This window comes from Cheilinus undulatus, linkage group 6 (assembly GCF_018320785.1).
Source record: "Cheilinus undulatus linkage group 6, ASM1832078v1, whole genome shotgun sequence".
NCBI lineage: Eukaryota > Metazoa > Chordata > Actinopteri > Labriformes > Labridae > Cheilinus > Cheilinus undulatus.
In genome coordinates this window covers 23,640,569-23,661,395 of record NC_054870.1, presented here as the reverse complement: position 1 = coordinate 23,661,395, position 20,827 = coordinate 23,640,569, and the positions used below count along the sequence as shown (strand labels likewise).

At 38.6% G+C, this 20,827-nt stretch overlaps 1 protein-coding gene across 1 annotated transcript in view; it reads right to left on the bottom strand.

Annotated features, from left to right (window-relative positions):
- The window catches only part of LOC121510766 (contactin-associated protein-like 4), a 92,575-nt gene extending 73,643 nt beyond the window's left edge, over nucleotides 1-18,932 (bottom strand). Inside the window, exons 1-2 of the mRNA XM_041788986.1 lie at nucleotides 18,804-18,932; nucleotides 14,526-14,760 (exon numbers count right to left, since the gene is read on the bottom strand). Coding sequence (XP_041644920.1) covers nucleotides 14,526-14,760; nucleotides 18,804-18,932 — 364 coding nt within the window. The remainder of the gene's footprint in view (nucleotides 1-14,525; nucleotides 14,761-18,803) is intronic.
- Between the last annotated feature and the right edge of the window lie 1,895 nt (nucleotides 18,933-20,827).

Sequence of the window (20,827 nt, the reverse complement as noted above, 5' to 3'; positions counted from 1 at the left end):
CCTTCTGTACACAGCACAACAAACAATGCACAACCCAAATGAAAGTTGGTGTGACTTCAAAGCGAGTCTTACGACTGATAAATTGTGGCTGAATCTGGTCAAATTCACAGTGTCCCAAAGCTAAAAAAGCATGTGTGCTGTGAAATGTGAAAGTAGTCTGAATCATTTTGGTAGTTCTGTTTATTTGTTGGCTGACATGTGTATGTAGGCACTGTGTGTAGTAGTGAATCCAAGCAGAGGAGATTGGTCGGTTGGCAGATATGGAAATAATCCCATTGTTCTCCCTGGAGTGCACCAGATGATTGTAATGTTATGTCTGACTTATTTGAAAGTTATGACAATTAGTTCTACCCTATGCATGAGCTGGACTTTAGGTAATTATGGTGTAACTTTTACACCTGGGATGAGCAGGCATCAGTTTAAAACATCCAACATTAGATGAAATGCACAGCAGTAGTCATCAAATGTAAACTAAGTAACACATGATGGCATGGCTAGGTAACAGGTTTAGCAAAGAAAGGCACGAAGGTTAGAGAGAGAAATTCATCTGTGATCAGACTGCCCCTGTAGATTTGCTAAGCACCAGTTCTCAGTGTAAATAAGATCCTACAGCTGAATTCTTGAAAGCTGAACAACATAAATCATCTCTATATATGTATCTACAGGAATATCAAACAGCCTGTTAAAGGAAGAGTGATTATCATGTTTATTTTATTGAGAAACATTAGTTATATTTATGGATAAGCTGAATATTATATAGTGACGGGCTGTTATCGTGGACGAACCCCTTTAAGGTGAACAAGACCCTTCTGTCTGGAGTCCACTGGAGTCCTGCTCACCCTGTTGACCCTTTCCACATCAACAACCCACCCACTACACATTATCCGTTTCATTTTTTACTGTATGTTTTGTGGTATTGCAATTTAATATGGCGCCATGACTCCAAAATCTCAGTCTTCTGTTCCTACGGTATGTGTCTTTGGAGCTTTTGATAGTCAATCATCTGTGAGTAGTGATATGTGGATCGATACTGAAATATCGATCCTTCCAATACAAGAGATTTATGTTCTAGAATTGATTCTCATGTGAAAATATCAATATTTTAATAACTGTGAACAAATGTATAGTTTACCATTATCAGGAACACAATGGAAAGTAAAAATACTATCACGAACTTGTTGTAATCATTCCCAGTTGGTAGGAACTACTTCTTCTTTCGCCTGTCAGTCACATGCGTAATACGGCTCTGTAAGAGCGTCACAGATTCACAGTGCGCTGTTGCTCGCTAAAATGCAGTCGCATGTGGACATTTCAGCTCCACAGCGATGATACGGCACGTGATGTGTGTGAGAAGACAGTTAAGTATTGTGGCAACACCACAAACCCCGTTAAACATCTGAGAATCATAAAACAGAATATGATGAGGCGATCCAGAGAGCAGGAGAGGAGAGAGACAGGTGCTGCCAGGGCGAGACCGACGTCACTCTCGGAGTCCTTTAGGGCTGCGGGCAGAAACTATCCAGGTACAAGTAGAGAGAATAATATATAATAATAATATAAGGATATAATATATAGGATATAATCATAATATATAAGGAGCTGTTGGAGATGTGTAGCACTGCCCCTGAATTTTGGGTAAATGATATACGTCAGACTACTAGACTTAGGTTTTGTTTTAATGATCAAATAACGTGAGTTCCCTGCATTCTTAAAGCTACGGAATCGTATTCTATTCTATTCTATTCATTAACAAATATGGTTATTAAATTAGTAATGAAATCAAGAAATGCAACAATAAACAGCTGCATGAGTTCAGCTTGGAGTAAAATTTATGTCCTGAGATCACCTCACATCCATTTAGTAGGACTAGATTTAGTCAGGTAAGGTTACCTGTAAAGTAAAACATTTAAAGTGGATTACATAGGCTAGGTCTTACTATAATATGCATAATTCTTGCAATAAAACAGCCATTGTGGGCTTTAAAAAACAAAGATTCAACTGAATTTTTTTTTATAAATAAGACAGATAATAACATTGTATCTATAAAATACTTGTGTTATTTTCAGTCTCATTTCTTTTGAATGATGGTTAATGGAATATTTTAAAATGTAGGTATTGACAAACTTACGCAGTTATTATGACATTTATTTTATTTTCATTAAATTATGTATTTTACTTGCAATTTCAATGAGTCACATAACTTTTCATATATAATGGCAAGTGTATGAAAACTATTAATTCTTTAGTTTAAGCGTAGGCTGTTTTGAGAGTCTACACACATAGCTGAATCAAAATAAGATTAAGAATTCACAGAAAGTAACGGTATCAGATCAGTATCAGTGATACCAGCCTGAATTTTACTTGGTATCGGATCGGAAAGGAAATCAGTGGTATCACACATCACCATTTGTGAGCCCATTTGCATGTGTCTTGGTGCAGAGTGTTCGTAGTACTGAATCCGAACAGAGGAGATGGGTTGGTTGACAGTTACGCACATAATCTAATCCTGTCCTGACACACCTACTGAATTAAAGGTAATGTCCAAAGAGAGTTAGAGGTTATGACTGAATTAAAGATAAACCCTGTGCACCAGCTGGACTTGAGCTGCTCTTATGTTATGACATGGTGTAACTTTTTATGACAGGGATGAGCAGGCGCAAGTTTAAGATATTGGACATGACCTACCTAGTATGAGCGGAAAACACACAGCAATGGTCATAAAATATGGGAACTATGTAGCACAAGATGGCAACATGGTTGTTTACAGATCTTTTAATGAAAAGGCATTAAGATGAGAGACAGAGGGTCATCCATGATCGGACCATAGACGTGGAAGTTTACTCGGGCAGTCAGCTGACAGAAAAGTTTTGTTTTAGCAGACAAGCTTTGATTGCAAAACAGAATAATCTCTTGAATACTAAAAGATGTGACAGATACAATTTCATAAATAATTATTTCAATTGAATAAACAGGTCTTTGTGTTGTGAAAGTTTAGTTATGTTTATGCTGAAAGTGGCTAAATGAGCTGGAGTTGATTTTGCGCTGTTCTTGGTGCTGAAACACGGCAGATTTGACTGACAGCTGCCGCTCGGAGAGAGAGTGAGGGGTTAGCTTAAAAGGTTGCTTGCAGTCACATGATCTTCTTGGCCTGTTTTTGCACAAGGTACTGTTTTTCATTTCTTTGATGTATTCTGTGACATTTTTGTTTCCCTCTTACTGCTGGAACAACACCTGGTCTGTGTTCCAGGACCTAAAGATTTACAAATTAAGCATGCACATGAGGTTTAAGAAATGAAAAGAAATACAACACTGCATGGTACTAACAGAAAATAATCACCATGTTCATGTGAAAAACAATAAAATAGTGAAAACGGCACTTTCACATCCACCTCACACCCAGCAGCCTCCTGTACCTTCTAGGTTTTTCTGACAATACGCACCATGTGCACCCACTTAGCCCTCACCGACACTGCACTAGCCTAAATTATACATAACCATCACACACGAGCAGTACATGTGCGTGTTGCAGGTTAGTGACACACCGTCTCATTTCACTGCTAACACCGCAGCTGTAGTGGTCTTTATAAAGGCTCTGCGTTTCAGTCTGCTTTGAAGGAAAATTAAGCCATCATCACCTGTCGAGAAGTTCTGCTCTGATAATCAACATCTCCCTCCTTTGTGTTACTCTACTGATTTCTGAAGCAGCTACTCAGTGTGCAGTATAAGCTGATCAGCACCTCTGGAGCTGGCAGGTGTTCAGTGTCACACACAGGTAGATTTTAAGAGACTTGCTGATGCAAGAGACTGATCCCAGGCTTTCTGTAAGGGCAGACACCATAGACTTTAACCAACTTTGTCTTTATCAATTTATTCAAATCTGACACAGTAAAGTCCACCTATTAAAAAATCTGTTGTAATAGGCTACTAACTTTAGTTGCAATGAAGGTGTATGAATGGACTATGAACACAATCATTACAAATTAATGATAAAAGAAAAATGAACTGATGACCACAGAGTAATTATTATTGTTTTCATGGCACATCTTGAACCAATAATTTGATTAATCACTGTGTAAACTTTCTTAGAGGATCCAGTTTGTAATTTGTATGTCTTATCTCCGTGTAACACTTTATATGCAAAGCTTTTCTAATGCATGTTTAATTACATCTCCTCTGTGGAACAAAGATGGAAACAATGACTGAGGAACACTTTTTCTGAAGTACCCTTAATCATGTGGGAGGTATAATGGAATTAAGAAGTTAAAACTCCTTACATTATTCAGGGATCTTTCTCTTCAGCTAAACAAGGTTTCATTTTACCTCACCTCACCATGGCTTAATGGCTTCTTCTTTTTTTAATGTCATTTTTTTTAGGCTTTTCATGATTTTCTTTCTGGAGCAAAGGAGTAGATAGAGTCAGAAACAGGGATGAGAGACTGAAATGAGCCACAGGCCGGACTTGAACCCAGGCTGCTTGTCTACATGGGCCGCATGATATGAAGAATTGATTTTTATAAAATTTGACAAAACAACAACACATTTTGTCATAAAATCAATGCTATGTGTCACTGGACATCTTCACAGAATCTTGGAAGAATGACATACAACATGAGACCATACTGGCAAGTAGAGGAGTATGAAGCCTATAAATCATGTGCATGACAATCACACCAGTCTCGCTGTTCATGTGGTACTAACATCATCACCCTCATCTTTTTTCTTGTGATGAACTTAAAATTAGCTGCTTCATTCACACATTGGCTCAACCAGATTTTATAAAGAAATTCTGCCTATTGCCGCTTCTATGCCTCTGCAAGGTGTACAATTGATATAGTGAAAATACAGTGGTGGGTCAAGAGGAGCTTGATTCGTTTCAGTGGTGGTGTAACTTGAAGAAATCATTTAAGCAAGGGATGCTCGTGTGGCCTGATGACCTTGAACTCCAAAATCTACCAAGTTCAACCTTGTGCCATAGTGGACATTTGTGCTTAGTCTAAAGAAGATCCCTCAAAGAGTTTGTGGCATCTCTCATCCCCATTCATGCTGCAGATGAACATACAACTTTGTTCAGCTGGGTCATTAAGCTCGTCTCATCTTTTACCTTTGGTCTGAACTTGGCTTTACCTGAACTAGCTTAAAATGACTAAAGCGCATTTCTATCATTTGAATCTACTGATGCTAAGATGACTTATCTTTCTCACTACTTCACCTGCAGTCAGTTTGACTGAGTCCTGGACCAGCTACAATACCTCTGAGGTGATGACCTGCCTGTGTGATGTATCATTGCGTGTGCACAGAGCTGAAGCTCCAGTGAGATCAGCCTTCAGCATAAATCAATGCATCACAAACTCAGATCGATGGACTGCCTGTCTCAGTTTTATCACTTTACCCACTTGTCTCTGGCTTTAATAAATCTAGATTCCTTGCTGACAGACACAAGTTTACCTGAATGGTCGCAGCTGTCATAATGTAGCCTTGACTCCATCAGAGCACATTCATAGTTCCCTTTGTCTGAACACACATTTTCATAAATGACAATAAAGAAGAAATATGATTGAGAGTTTCTCCTTAGCTTCCTCTCACTTTATACATCTCCCCTGTCACAAACTCCAGTGTCTCATGTTTCATAGAGGGCTGTGAGGAGTTACAAGAATCACACCTCTACCACACTAACTTGATCCTTTTCATAGCTTTTTACAACTCAAGACGTGTAGCTCCTTGAAAAATTAACAATGATTTCTGTCATGAAGAAAAAAACAATGTTTTTATACTTGAAAAAGAACAGGGATATCATTCAAGAACCGCTTGAAAATCCGTACTATTACGTAGTGCACTAATGCACAGGCTTTGTGTTTTTTATGTCAGCAGTGGCTTTGGCATTGCAGCTGTCTCACGGATGCCATTTTTGCTCGATCTCTGTCTTATTGTTAAATCATGAACTTTGACCTTAGCTGTGTCAGGTGAAGCCTGCTGGTTATTTGATGTTCGATCTTGTTTTGTAAACTCCTAACCTTGCAAAGCAGATGGATATGCCTGTTTCCTTGTTTCTCACTGGCAAATCCATCTTGCAAAGCTCCCATCTGAACAATCTGGGCCCGGTTAGAAAGTGACAGGACCAATCAGCAACGAGGGGCAGTACTTTCAGGCGCGGCGGAGTCATGACGTAAACAAGCAGCAGCAATAGCTGGTGCAGTTATGGTGGAAGAGATTAGTGTTGATGTTGCTAAAGCGCCAGTTTTATCAGAACTTGACGACATTTAAAGAAAGAACAGCATTGTTGTTTTCCTTTTAAAAACGACAAAAGTTGAGTACCTACATGTCTATAGTCGCCATGTTTCGTGTTATTCCTCAGTAGCTGTGCACCCACAGCTCGATAGCGGATACATCTCGTGCTTTGTTGCTCTGATTGGCCCATAGAGATGTGACAGAACATTCATCCAATCACACTCCGAACAAAGAACAGCAGTGAGTTGTTTTCTTTTCAAAAACGACAAAAGTCGAGTACTTACATGTTTATATTCACCATGTTTCGCGTTATTCCTCAGTAGCTGCGCACGCGCACGCATGGTTCTTTGTTGTACCACAAATGATTCCTGTGTTTTAGGCCTGTAATTTGTAAATATAGAGGATGGTAAACTGGATTTTGAATCATTAAAGCAAATATTATCCTCTGAAGGGGATAAAACTGGCCTTCATATTTAGAGGTCTGAAGTATAATATAGCTGTCTGGTACACATTTTAAAGCTATTTCAATATCCTACAATAATCCCACTCTCACAATGCACGTTGACTTCAACAAGACTGCATGCTCAGTTTCATAAAAATGAAATTATGGTAATAATGTGATAATTAATTGATTTCCTCCTTCATATGCTGGACACAGACAACACAGCTGGAGTACTGCTGGAGCTGGTTGAGTGTTCAGAGTTACTCAAGAACTCTTGAAGCATTTCAAGCTGCTTAACTTTCTTCTCAACTCAGAAGGGAAAGCTCTGCTAGGACTGACTGCAGCTTCTGTCAGGATTTTCTTGCATTTAATGCACTGGACATCTTCCAATATGGCACTCAATATGGGACATTAGTAGGTTGGATGTTCATATCACATGACACCAACAGTGTGTTTGTTTGACCTATCTGTTAAACCTGACTCTTGCCAACCCTCACCACCCTGGTGTGTGACAAACTTCCACCACCAGGCCCAAAGTCATGATCAGAGCTAGGAGGGAGCTTAGGCCATGAATTTTGTATTTTTCAAAGTTGAGGGATTTCTCCCAGCACTAAAAATGATCCTGTCCACACACACTAAAAACATCTTTGTCCACATGAGGATGCAAAAATGCAATTATGAACTGTGAAGAACACACCACAGGACTGTCTGTCTAAGACACTGTCTATTTCAGAAAGGAAACACACTAAAATTTTCAAACCAAAATTGGATTAAACTTCTGTTTAGGGTTAGGGTAAGGGTTAAGGTAATGGGTGGGATACTGAAAGTTAAGTTAAAAACCTGACATGCAAAGCAGAGTAAACAGTCTGCTTACAAGAAAAAAGCTCGTCCTCCATAAAAAAATTCTACCTAATCAAGCACAGCTTACGTAGCAGGGGTGTAAAGGTACGTGTATTCGATGTGTACAGTCTGCAATCAGACCCCTTTTGCAGGTGATGCCAACAGTAGTCCATCATTCACTGTGCATGCCAAGCTGCCCACTCAGAGACATCAAAAATTATACATTTTCTCTGCATTCATCTGTAATGATAAATTAATTTTCAAAGTGGTCCCTTCAACCCGAGCCAGGTCTCGTCCAAACCTGCCAATGTTGGCAGAGGGGTTTCTGTCTTGGGAACATGGTATGAAGCAGCAGTGACCTCTGTAGTCAATTCAGGTGCCTCTGTTCATAAACAGAGTGGGAGATCAACTGTGTAAGCATGTAAATGCTGCAAGAGGGTTTCTAAAACTCTTCACCTTGGATGGAATTTTCAGTTGTCTGAAAGCAACGAGCATCTATAATGCAGTTGATATGATGCAATAAGCCTTACATGACACAACACATCGCAACACAACATGATACATTATACGATACAATATGGCACAGTTCAAAGCTTTATTGTCAATATTACTGAGCTACTGCACACAACAACGTAAAAGGATGGCCTTCCCAAACTTAATGAAAATTAATGATAATTTTGTCTTAAAACAATTAAAATAGCAAAACATTATGTATAAAACAGATCAATAAAGGCCCAAAATTCAACAGATGGGCAGAGCACCTGCCATTTAGTTCAATCCTTGAAAGACATAAACTAGAAACCAGAATATCTGCTCAGCATCCGTCATCAGCCTGCAGCCCGTATACCTTCAGACAGCTTTGGGATAAAAGAGGAGCAGCTGAAGACAACACTTCCTGTGTCTCCTCTCTTTGAAGGCAGCACCCACTGACACATTAGTTTTAACATGAGATCCTCCTCAGAGACCGCTGGCTGCTAGTGGTGAATCAGTTGTCATCTAAACACAGCGTGCACACACATAAACACGAACCAAATTTGTAGACACTTTGTACAACAACACCATGGTGAAACTCAGTATTACCTCGCTCCTCTTCACATAGGGTTGTTTGTGTCTTATCTGCACATTCGCACCTTCACATTCAAACTGACACATGTGCACGTACAGGTTCAGAGAGCAGCGGTATTATCTGTCATTAAGGCCCATACTCCACTGACTCCAAATCAGCCGACAGGAGAGATAACAATCCAGAGGAGGACTTACACAACTACACCAAAGACACACTGACAGGGAGAGGGAGCAGGAGTCTCCTGGGCCTCTTTTGTGCGTGAATTTTCTCTGACAGTCGCCTCCAAACCCACTTTTCATCTGCAGAGACACTTCCTGTGTGTTTGCTGCAAAGAGCGCTTCTCTTCTCTGCTTATGCAAGTGAGGGAGTATTGTGTTGGTAATTAAAAGACATGTTGCTTTCACAGTTGTACTAACTGGTTTACACAATTAATTTTTCCTGTTTTTGCAAGGTTTATAGGTGAAGCTAGGCTGGAGTTACAGGCCCCAGAAAGCAACTGAGTTCTGGCAGATTGTACGGCTTCCCCCATCTGCTATCGTTGTGATATTTGACAAAAAATAAGACAAAAGTTGAGAATTCATTGCAGGAAAATAATTCTGAAATACTTGTTAATTAAATGCTTTCTATTGAAAAATCTGTGCAACAGTTAATGAAACTGATCATCTATGATTTTCCAGTTTTATGTAACTTCACACCCAAGGTTTATCAATCAATTTTAAAGTGCATTTTATGTACAAATTTCAACAGTTAATCATGATAAAAAAAAAATTTCATACACCATATTTGGAATTAAATGCATTGAATTTTAAAAGCCATATTTTAAAGTCCATATGGACAGTATGAAGCAATTCTTAACCTGTTTGTGAATCAGACGAGAGAGGTCTTAAACCAAGCACTTGGAGTGCTTTAAACACTTTTAAACATTCAGGAGTGAACATACAAAAGGATTCACTGATGCCCAGTCATCTCCAGTTGATGTGAGTTATCATTTTGTTGCTTTCTCTGTTAGTAACCCAGTTGAGAGATTTTTCATTGTTAATTTAAGGCTTTTACTTTGTAATGCTCTCTGTCATCAGTTAAAGGTATTTCAGAGAACATCCTTTTTTAAAGGCATAGACACAGACCAAAAGTATCATTAATTTAACCACAGGAAAAAGAACTTGCTATGCATAGAAAAGTAAAGAAAAACATCAAAAGGGTTTGATATCACAAGGTGTGCATTACTTTTGAACTGTCTGTGACTGTATTTGAAATAGAACATTTAAAGGAGCCCTGGTCTGCTGTTTATGAAATTTCCTTCTGGAAACATCAGTTTCCAGCATTTTAAAATGTCATGATGCTCTACATCCTCAGCCTTACCCACACCTGCATTATTAATGCTTTGCTTTGTGATATATTGCCTCCTCTCTAAATGTTTCTGCTGAATGTTAGTGCATAGGATCTAGTATAAGTATAAGAAAGAGGGATTTTTGGAAAACACTCAGTCCATAGAAATTCAAACTCCCTTTCAATTTTCTTTTGTTACCCAAAAATCTATTCTACATAGAAAAAAATGCTGTATATACCAAGCGGTAAAATCAGTGTTTGTGTCTTTGTGAGCTTACTCCGTTTGATACTGTTCAGTGGTGCAATCAAGTCTGCTCATAAGAAGGCCCCCCAAGACCTTTTACTAAAAACTTTTAGTGTCTTAATGTTGCCAAAAACCAACATCCCTTTAATTGTTCCATTGATAAAACCCTAGGGAAGTGGCTCTTCACAGTTTTTTCTTACCAAAAGACCATTGTATAAACTTTTTTAAGTTCTTTATCATGATTTTACTTAATATTTGCAAATCTAATTTTGACCAACTCTGAGCAGACAAAGCCCAGCTCAGTAATAACTATTGGGTAATTTTAAAGATTTATGTGATACTAGAAGAGTAAGTCCTAAAATATTTAACTGTGCTACCTAAAGGAATATCTTACTGAAATCTCGTAAAGCATTCACTCACATTGATTTTTTTTTGGTCCACAGCTCAATTAAAAAGAAAAAAGCTAACAAAATCACAGCAACCCCAGAATGGTAAAGGTTTGGAAAATATCCCAAACTGCAGAAATCAGAAGCCTATGATTATTTACATATGAGACTTTTGAAACAACTCCAGTCTCCATCAACAATCCTGATGATGATACTGATCTGAGGTGTGGAGTTGTCTAATCTTGACGCACAAGTTAGGCTGTTTTTATCATCACAGGACTTTTATTAATAATCTTATTTATCGGCATCCTTGTTGAATGTAATCTGATGGAATTGCAGACATTTTCCTTTAAATCAAACCAATATATTTGGGTGATTATATGGAAATGGGCATTTTTTGTGCTCTACTTTAAACAAGAACAGCTTCACATGGTCTTAAACTTTGTCTTTATTTTCCCATCGTGAGGACTTAATGAATAAAACATGGCTCCTCATAAGACTTGTCAGCCATCACAGGGCTCAATCATCATGTCACAGAAAGCCCCCTGCGGCTACTGCTTCCCCTTAATAAGCTCCTTGCTGTTCTAGCGCTGGGCAGGGTCACTGTGACCATCTGCAGGACTGAAACATCTGCACTCTCACGACACTTTTACCCCTTCTGTTCACTCTGACAAATAGCTGGAGTCAGACCTTGCCTGCGGCTCTGGCCCAGCACTAACACACAAACACAAAGTCAAATAAATGTAAGGAGGGGTCCAGACTCCTGAGATTATTAAGTGGGTGATGTACTGTATGTTTGCTCTCCCCAGGAGGGAAGAAAAGGCTTTGCAACGCTTGAGTTTTACTGCAATCTTTTTTTCATGGCATATAAGCAATGACCTGGGTCTCATTTAGTCAAATGAATTTCTTCATGGCCTTTATTTTACCCTGACAGAGTCCACAATCTCCCTCCTGCAGCCATTTCCTGTCAACATGTGTCCCTGACTTTGTTCTGCCCACACCAAATCCTTATAGTATTTTATTACATCAAATAAAATGAAAACATATTTGTCCTGACATGGACTGGATTACTTTATAGCACATCAATTGTGATTGCATGAAGAGTAACAGCAATTCATAACAAGGCATGTGGCTGAACTGACCAGCAGGCGGGCACGGTGTAGATGTTAGTCAGGAGAATTAAGACCTGTTTCCAATCTGCTCTTTGCCTAGTGTTGTGATCTAAGTTAGGTTGAGACAGCATTTCAATATAGTGACTGCCAGCTCCTTCTTTAAAAAGGTGACAAATTCACCATAATGCATAGATATTTATATCTCTTATGTGTATACCGAACAAAAATCTCTCTAGATATTTTCATTTTGAGAAACTTAACTCACAGGGACACCACCATGTTGTAGACCTACACTCTGGGTAGTGGGACATCATCAGGTGACAGCAGTTTGAAACCTAAACTGTTTCTATGCATTAGTAGCCCATCAAATCTGTATGTTATGAAAATGATCCCACCATTAGTGAAGGGAGAAATCATCAAGATGTTTTTCTCAATGTGAATCAAAGTGAATGTAGTCATAAAGGCAAAATACGCTAGTGGTGCTGATATTATAGCCTTGAAAACCAGAAATAATCTCGACCTACTGCCAACGCAATCTGTGAATTGATTCACTTATTTTTTCTTTTTTTTTTCTTTTGATGTATTCAGAGACTCGTCTTATAAAACAAAGTGTTAATCATGTAGAGACAGAGTGTTGGAGATGAACTGGTGCGATTCACGCTATCTGGACATATTATTAACCGAAAGCAACAATCTCACGACAAAACTATCTACTAACTACTAGATAGTGTGATTCACAAAATGCAGACATATTGTTTCTTAGCCTGGTTTATGTCTTCAATATAAGCATTTAGCCAAAGTGGCCTGGTTAGTCGTTTTAAACGCTCTGTTTCTACATGCTTTACACCCTGTTCTATAGCTTGAGTCTCTGTAAAAAGAAAAAAAACATGAAAAATAAAAGTTAATTAACAAACAGATTGTGTTTATGGTATGTCATCATCATTTCCTGTTTTAAAGGACTATTGAAGGTGAATAGGGCTCTGTGTTTATTTGCACAGGAAGAGGGAATAATAATAATAATAATAACAATATCTTGAATTTATATAGCGCCTTTCAAGAAACCCAAGGATGCTTTACAGGAACACATAGACATGGACAAACTGTGTGAGGGGTAGGATGAGTGTAAGGGGTAAGGGAAGACATTTAGATGATCATTGAGGTTTGAGGATCAGTCCAAGTGTGAATAGTGGGACTTAGAGCCATATGGGTGACAACAACCAGCATTCAGTACACACTACAATAGTTCCACATGCGTCTTTTGCCTCTATTACTACATTTGATTATGATTTACTATGATTTACATTGGGAGTAAATTCAGTCCATTCAAGACAGATATAGGACAAACAAATATCTATCCAAAAGATGAATGTGCTAGATCATGTAGGGTTCCTCGTAGTCCTTAGGGGTTCATGATCACACTGGTGTGGTTTCATCATGCGCTACTTTTGTCACATGACAGCATGGAAACAAAGCCTTTTTTTGCATTGCAGTATGTGGGAAGCATGGTCTTTAAGCTTTCTTCCAGTTTTTTAATGTCAATAGGCCAAGTAAAACAGGAAATATGATCATTTAATTTGATTAAAAAATTAATGTTACACATAGGGGACAGTCAACCATGTACAGGACTGGCACTGGTATTTGGTGGCCCTTTACTTGATACAGTAAATTAAACTTAAAAAATATAGTTTCACTTTATAAAGTTGAGGTAGTGCAGAGAAAGTTCATACCAAACATGAGCATGGTATACATTTTTCTGAGTGGTTTATTTTGTCGCAAATGAATTAACCAAATGGCAAAATAGCCAGTGGACCTCTAAGGCTCAGTTGGGGGTCTCTAATATCTGAGAGATGTTACATATTACTCCATGAAACAACCATCTCATCAATGGTGAAACTTAAATGTGTTAAAAAAATGGAAAATCATGATTGTTTAGCACACTATATGAGAACATACAAATCCATGAATTTTATTTTTGTCTGCCTAAAGTGATATTAGGTTACCTGTGATTACAATAAAGCACTGTCAATGTTAATTTGCAGTCAGTGATGAATACAAACTGCATGAAAACAGACTACTTCTGGGAGGCTCATGACAAAAAAGGTGAAGAGAAGGAAAAAAAAAATCCCTTCAGTGTTTATATTTGCTTTAGACACCTAAATATCTCCACTGATGCAGTTTGGTGCTTTATATGATGTGTGCTTTTTCCGTCTGCTGTGTTGCTTCTACAGTAATTTCCTCAGAGGTTGCATTGTGTGCTGTTAAATATACAGCCCCTCTACACTGTTCACCCTGCCATGGACACCAGTATCACTATTTAGTCAATGTTATTGCTTATTCCTTTGACATTTCCTGTTTTACCCCACAACTAAATAAGCTCTTCTTAGCTCAGAACTATATCCCACACAAACAGCAAGTTTCTTGTCAATCAGCCAGGTAGTTAAAATGCAATTCTGTTGACGATAAAGTAACAACACATGCTTTGTCTCCAAAATTAAACTTCTGAGAGCAACCACACATTACCTCTGCAGCTCCAGTGAAGCAAAATAGGCTTGTGTGCCCAACTGACACATTTACACAGTATTGGTATGAAAAGAGGTAAAGGTGAACTGTTCAACATCCTGAGTGAGAGCAAAGTTTTTCATGCTTCCTAATGGCTACTGAACACCATTGGTGAACTGCCTGGATATACATGCTTAGATAAATAAAATATAAAAACATCTAAAGTCTAAGTCTAAGTTATGGGATAGAGTTGTAAACATCTTACGCTCGCAACTTAAAAGTTTTAGAGTAAAATATCAGTAATTATGAGTCAGAGCTCAGCAGCAGATTCATAACAAAATCACACATCTGTCCTATACTGTTATTCAAAACAAATCACACTCACCTGTTCCTGTTGCCCCAATTGAGTACAAAAGTATCAGGACGACCTGTGTAATAATCCGGCAGACTTTTTTACTCCAGAGATCCATGATGAAGTAGAGGGATGCTGCAGAAAATGCAGCTGGGTGAAGGAGAGAGACAGCGTGCCTCTTTTCTCCTCTATACTCCACTTCTCTCCACACGCTCACACTCTCCCTGGTGAATATTACACTTGTGCGTCTGCACTCGCCAACATTTGCCTGGCTCCACAGGGATGAAAAAGAGACAAGAGGCTAGTTTCTGTTCAGCTGCACTCTGCAGAGTGAGGGGACGGAAAAGGAGGAGGGAGAGAGACACAGGGAGAGAGAGACACGAGGGGTGAGAGAAAGAGAGAGAGCGCAAGAGCGCTTTCACTGCTGTCACAGCTTCAGTGAAAGGTACTTTAGTCATTAAAATGACTTGTAGATCATGCTTTCAGCAAAGACAGACAACAGCAACAATACTGCAGGCTACACTTTTGTTCTCTGACAATGTTTGAGAAGAAGCCATCTCAGGTCTCATTAGGCTCCAGGCTCCAGCTTGCAGCATGTTTGTCTTCATGTTATGCTGCAGTTCAGGTCCACTGGTTAGGACAGTGATCCCAGGCACAGTGAGTCACTGCAAATCAATTTAAATGCCTGTCACTGAGAGAGGACACAAATTATAATGATTCTTCTAATTCAATCAAAGGTTCCCTTCTCTGTGTTGTGTTTTATCAAGTTACTTATATTCCCAGGTTCTGATCAAATTATTTTCCTTGGTGACGTAACTGAATGGAGATCATAATTTTTCATAGTTTTTGTGTGGCCCATTTCCTCACATAAAATTAAAAATCCATTTCTTGAGACCCAGTTAAAAAGAACATTCATGTCAATGAAAACTTAAAAACAAAAGTAAAATAGAAGAACTGTTCTTAGCTACTGGTAGGTAATTGCTGCTGCATTTTCCCCATGTCTATATCTGACTGTGGGAGTTTCCTAGCATTAAGGGTAAAAAGAATAAAAATATTTAAATGAATAAACAGAAGTAGTTTAATATTCTCAAGTGGAGGTAGTGCTTCTCAAAACTAAAACTGAACAAGTCCAATTTAATCATGTTAGTAGCCTAAAGCAGTGTTGCTCAACCTTTTTTCCATTGAGGCACCCTTTCAAAATTTGATGAATTTCAAGTCACCCCAGAGTAATCAAACAAACATTCAACGACCCTATGATTGCTCAGGGTTTTGTGTAGTAATAGAATTTAAAAGATAAATCCCAAATCTCTTAAAACAATTAAAATGCCTTTATTTTCTAAAAAAAAAATGCCATGTGGGCTTTTAGAAACACACTTATGTTTTAGCTAACCTGCCAAAAAAAAAAAAGATGATGTTGACAAGATATCAGGAAAAGGGCATATGAAATAGCAAACCTGTCTCATGTTGTTCTTGGTTATTTTATTATTTTTTTATTATAAGAAGCCCCTGACAATGCCAGAGGCCACCCCAGGGTGCCGCAGCACCCTGGTTGAGATAGACTGGGCTAAAGCACAATTTACAAATTGATGGCATATCAATTAAAAACAGAAGCATTTGGTGGGGTTTCAGTCAGGGCAAGCAGTACCGGAGAGTAGAGAGGTCAAGCTAAACAGCTTGTTCTGCTGCAGCTTGCTGTCAACCGCTCATAGCGATCATGATCTGCCACTGTTAAATGGCACACAAAGCATTTGTTGGCTTTGATCTTCCTCTAGCTATGCTAAGCTATGATTAAGTTAAGTATCTCCCTTTTGTCAGCAAACACACGCCTTGAAAATGCACCCGAAGCAGGTCCATAACTGTATCAATACTTGCTGTCAAATCCAGTGCCATTCCTATAATATCTGGCTAACAATGCGTCGTCACGTTGCACCTGCCAATTTGCCAATCACTTCTGCTCATTTGAATGACAACATCCAGGCAAGCACAAGAAACCCTGCTGACCTTAGGGCTTGCTGTCAATAAAATATCAAAATTTGATTGGCTGATCACACTGTCACTCTACGTTGGAACCCCAATAGTAACGCCCGGCTTCAGCTCAGGGCTTGCAATGCAACGACTGCTGACCCCAGCAGAGGAAAGGGGCTGTGATGCATTTAGAAGGTAGGAAATTTCTGTTCAGTGCCACAAAATATAACCATTCATTTTCTGCATACTAAACAAGTGAGATTCCACACACATTTCAGAATAACTTTTTAATTATGAAAAAAAAAAACATTTTTACAGTGCCTATGACTGCACACATCTGTTTAAAAATAATCAATTACCTCTGTGTGACGGATTTTTTTTTTGTTTTGTTTTTAATGTATTAAATGGAAATTAAAATTCAGTATTTTACATTTTCAGTTAAGATCAAACATTGAGAGTTGATCTAAATTAAGAGTTGATCATATCTGAGACTTGTGCACATGATTCAATAATGTAAAACAATTTAACTGATACAAGTGCAGAAAGATATTTAAAATTTAAATGATATTTTGTCTTTCTTAAATGAACACATTTCAGTATTGATAATGCAAAAATCAATCATTTTAGCACACAAATGTTGGTAAGAGTGCTCCCTTGAGTTAGGCTGTTCTTTAATAAAAATAAAAGATTAAAAAAAACATTGTATTTCAATATGGACCTGCCTGATGACAAACATGGAATCCAGCCAATCCATCTGCTTTGCAAGGTTAGATCAGTCCCTCAATAGAAATGATTCAGTATCATACTGTCCATGAAGAAAACTGGACCATTGGTCTGTATCACCCTTCTTCAATAGCAGTCTGCTTCCTTACTTAATGTATTTTGTTGGTATGCATCAGTGGATAATTGGAAGCCCTCTGAATCCTCAGGATTAAAAAATGGCTTTTTAATTCCCTTATGCCAAAGCTTCTCTACTCAGGGTCTTCATCAGGCAGTAAAAGTTTTTAAAAAGGCTTTCTGTTCTTAGCTGAATGTTGAAGCATGCCAAACCATTAATCAAATGTAAAAAGATTAAAAACAAGGAAAGTTCCAGCTCTAAATAAAACTCTTGTAACCAATTATAACTAATAATAAAGCAAGAGAAATCAGTGTGGAATTGAAAGAACAGCTTCATTTCTTGAGATCTTTATGAAAGTTGTTTTTTGCACAAATAATGAAGCACAAATCCACAAAAAGAGGACTGAGGATATATCTGCTGTTGAAAGCACAGATGTTTTAAACATCTGACAGAAACATTTCACAATTATCTGAATGCTACAACATGATAGGAAGGTGCCAGATGTAATTTCTTGGTCCAGATTGGCTTTTCACACATAATACCGTGTAAATATGTCAGTATTCTTGAGCAGAGGAAGAAATTTGTCTGCGGTCTTTATCAGTTTTATCACAGCGAGTATTACTATTCCAGGATCACACAGTGCAGCTTGTTTTATCTGACATGATGACTTACTCTACAGCTACACAGGGATGTTAGAGAGGCTTTTCAGGAGCGCTGAGGCAGCATGTGAATGAGGCAGGCTGTGTGGAAGGCAAGGGGAGACACTGACTTACAGAGGGCAGGAGATACAGTAAAGACTGAACAATGTCGTTTCTTGAAGGTGGAGGAAAAACAGAAAAAGAAGACAGAAGCTGACGGGACCCCAATCTTGTCATCTCTTCATTTTTGCCCTTCACTGAAATACACTTTTCAACGATTCATAAGTTCTCTATTAAAAAACAAAAACTTTTCTGAATGATTCTTAGATTGCCAGTGCTCCCACTGAGCAGCAGCAGCTATCAGAAAACATCTGGATATACAACATTAAATCAGCATTTATGTGTTAAAAAGATTCAGTGTCATAATACTGATGCATAACTGAGACCACCCAGAGATGGTGTGTTGTGTTTTTTTTTTTTTTTTTTTTTAGTTATAGAAATACCTTTTTCAAAGAACACACAACTATCCAGCCTAAAATCAATAACTATCACAATTACTATGAAGTTTTGCAGCTTAGGAGTAGATAGTCTTGGTATGTTCCCATTGCACATGGCACAGGGTAACAAGAGGACAACATGGAGCATATGTGTTTACATACGTCTTTAAAGGAGGCTGTCAACCCAGCTGTGACAGCCTGTGATGTGGCTGCATCTGCATCCCTCGCCTCGTCCTTCTCCCTGACATGTTTCCCCCAGGTACAAAATCATATTGATTCACTGCTGGCAAACCAGGAAAACACAGCTCATCAGACATTGGTAGCTAAATTCTTTCACAGAAGCAACAATCAAACACACATTTTATGTACTTACTGGATGGTTACATCTCTTCATGACTTTTATCCAGTCCTTCTCCTGCTTGGGCCGATCTCTATACACTGAGTTGAGTAGTAGAGCTCTGATGCTTGTAGACAGTTGTGTGACATGTTTACTCTCCTCCATTCCTTATGTTACCTTTGTCATTGTCTCCTGTCAACACTGACTGGCCATCACATCACGGCCTCAAGTATATTTGTTGCTGAAATTGAATATTTGTACTTGGCTGAAGGCATAAATTTGCTACATGAGGTTGGGTGACAGGTCTCCTCACACAAATTTGCATCCAGACATTGACTTTCTGTGCAAAAAAACAACAACAACAAAAAAAACATGCATCTTTTAGGCATAGTCTACATGTAGGCGGGCATTTTGAAACTCTCTCTATAGTTTCTCTGTGTATGATCACTGCCTGTTTTCTGACTGCTGCTCTTTTTGCCTGCTACGTTTTGCCTGTTTCATGTTTTTGGATTACCTGCAGAGTTGCCAGGTCTGGGTGACAAATCTGGCTGATAAAAACTAGCCTAAAACCAAGTCCAACACTGAAATCAAACATAAGCCAGTAAAACCTCTGCCATACGACATACATTGCTTGTGTGTGTGCAGATGTGCTGCTTCTGTGTGTAGCTTGCATGTCTATGTGCAAGTGTGGCACAGCGGATCTATGGTTGTGTGCCATCTTCTGTATTTTCCTGCTTCTCTGATGGTTTATTTAGTTTAATTTGAGGGTAAATAAAGTAGTTTATTCTGTTTTGGATATTAAATAAACATACAAAAGACATCAAAAATGTATCCGCTCAACCCATGGACAAAAAAAAGTACCCACAGCAGTACGTAAAACGTAGCCCAACTCTGCAGGAAAACCGCGGACCTGGCAACCCTGATTACCTGTGTACTGATTAGGGCTGTAGCCAACCAATCAAATCTTGGTTAGATTAAATTACACCCACACTGACAAGATTAGTTGTGAGGAAACAAAAGTAAATAAATCTCAAAATCAGGTTCCTCAATGCACTTTTCTGGTGGTCTGAATGATCTTAAAATGAACATAACAAGCTTTATGAAGCATGATGAAATATATTTGTCCTCATGTTCTACTAAAACAACAGCTGACTCAGAAACAATCAGAGAGCAACTACTTTAAACCATACAATTTCCGTGATTATGGCACGATAACTCTTTAGCATCATTTAGCCTACAAAATATCCTGTAATTGTAGGTATTAATTTATAATGATCACCATCAAGAGGAGCACTTGTTCCAGTCCACACTGTGTCATTCGTGAGCATATATCTGACTGCATACAGTGTTTATTTACCAAGGTAAAAGGAAAAAGTATGCTGGTTGGGACTTAACATTTTAATCTGATGATAAATGGACAATACCAGGTATTTACTGAGTGGTGAATTAAACTGGCCATTAGAGTTGAGGCTTTGATGGAGGGTAGAGGAGAGACACTGAGCAGTGCTACTTCAATACAAAAAGCCTGCATCTTTATGTTGAAACAATCAGGATAATATAACGTGTTCTTCATCACTCTTTGTGCCTTTCTACCTGTATTGCCTGGCACTGCACCATTTCTCTGTCTCCTGCTGCTCTTCTCTCAGTCAGTCAGCTGCATCCTCTACTGTTTTGTTGTCACACGTGTGCGTGGCCAACCCACACGCAGGAATCTTGGTCGGATGAGACATATTGACTGACCAATCGAGTGAAACCTGTCAGCTTGAGTACTGATGTGGACTGGAATTACTCTTACTAGTCTGGACCTCTGCCCTTGTGTGATCTGTGTATCCTTGGGTCCTTTGTCCTCTACTTCTGTTAACTGTAGTTTTATGGAGTTAGTACTGAGTCAGTCTGATCCTGTGTAAGGTGTATTACATTACTTAGGTTGCACTGCATCTCCACTCCTTTTCATAGTCATTTGTGGTGTATCTAGGTATTTTTCAAGTTATCTAAGTCTGTTGCATAACAGCCAGTATATTTAAATGAACTCATTAATTAGCCTGAAATACCTGACAACT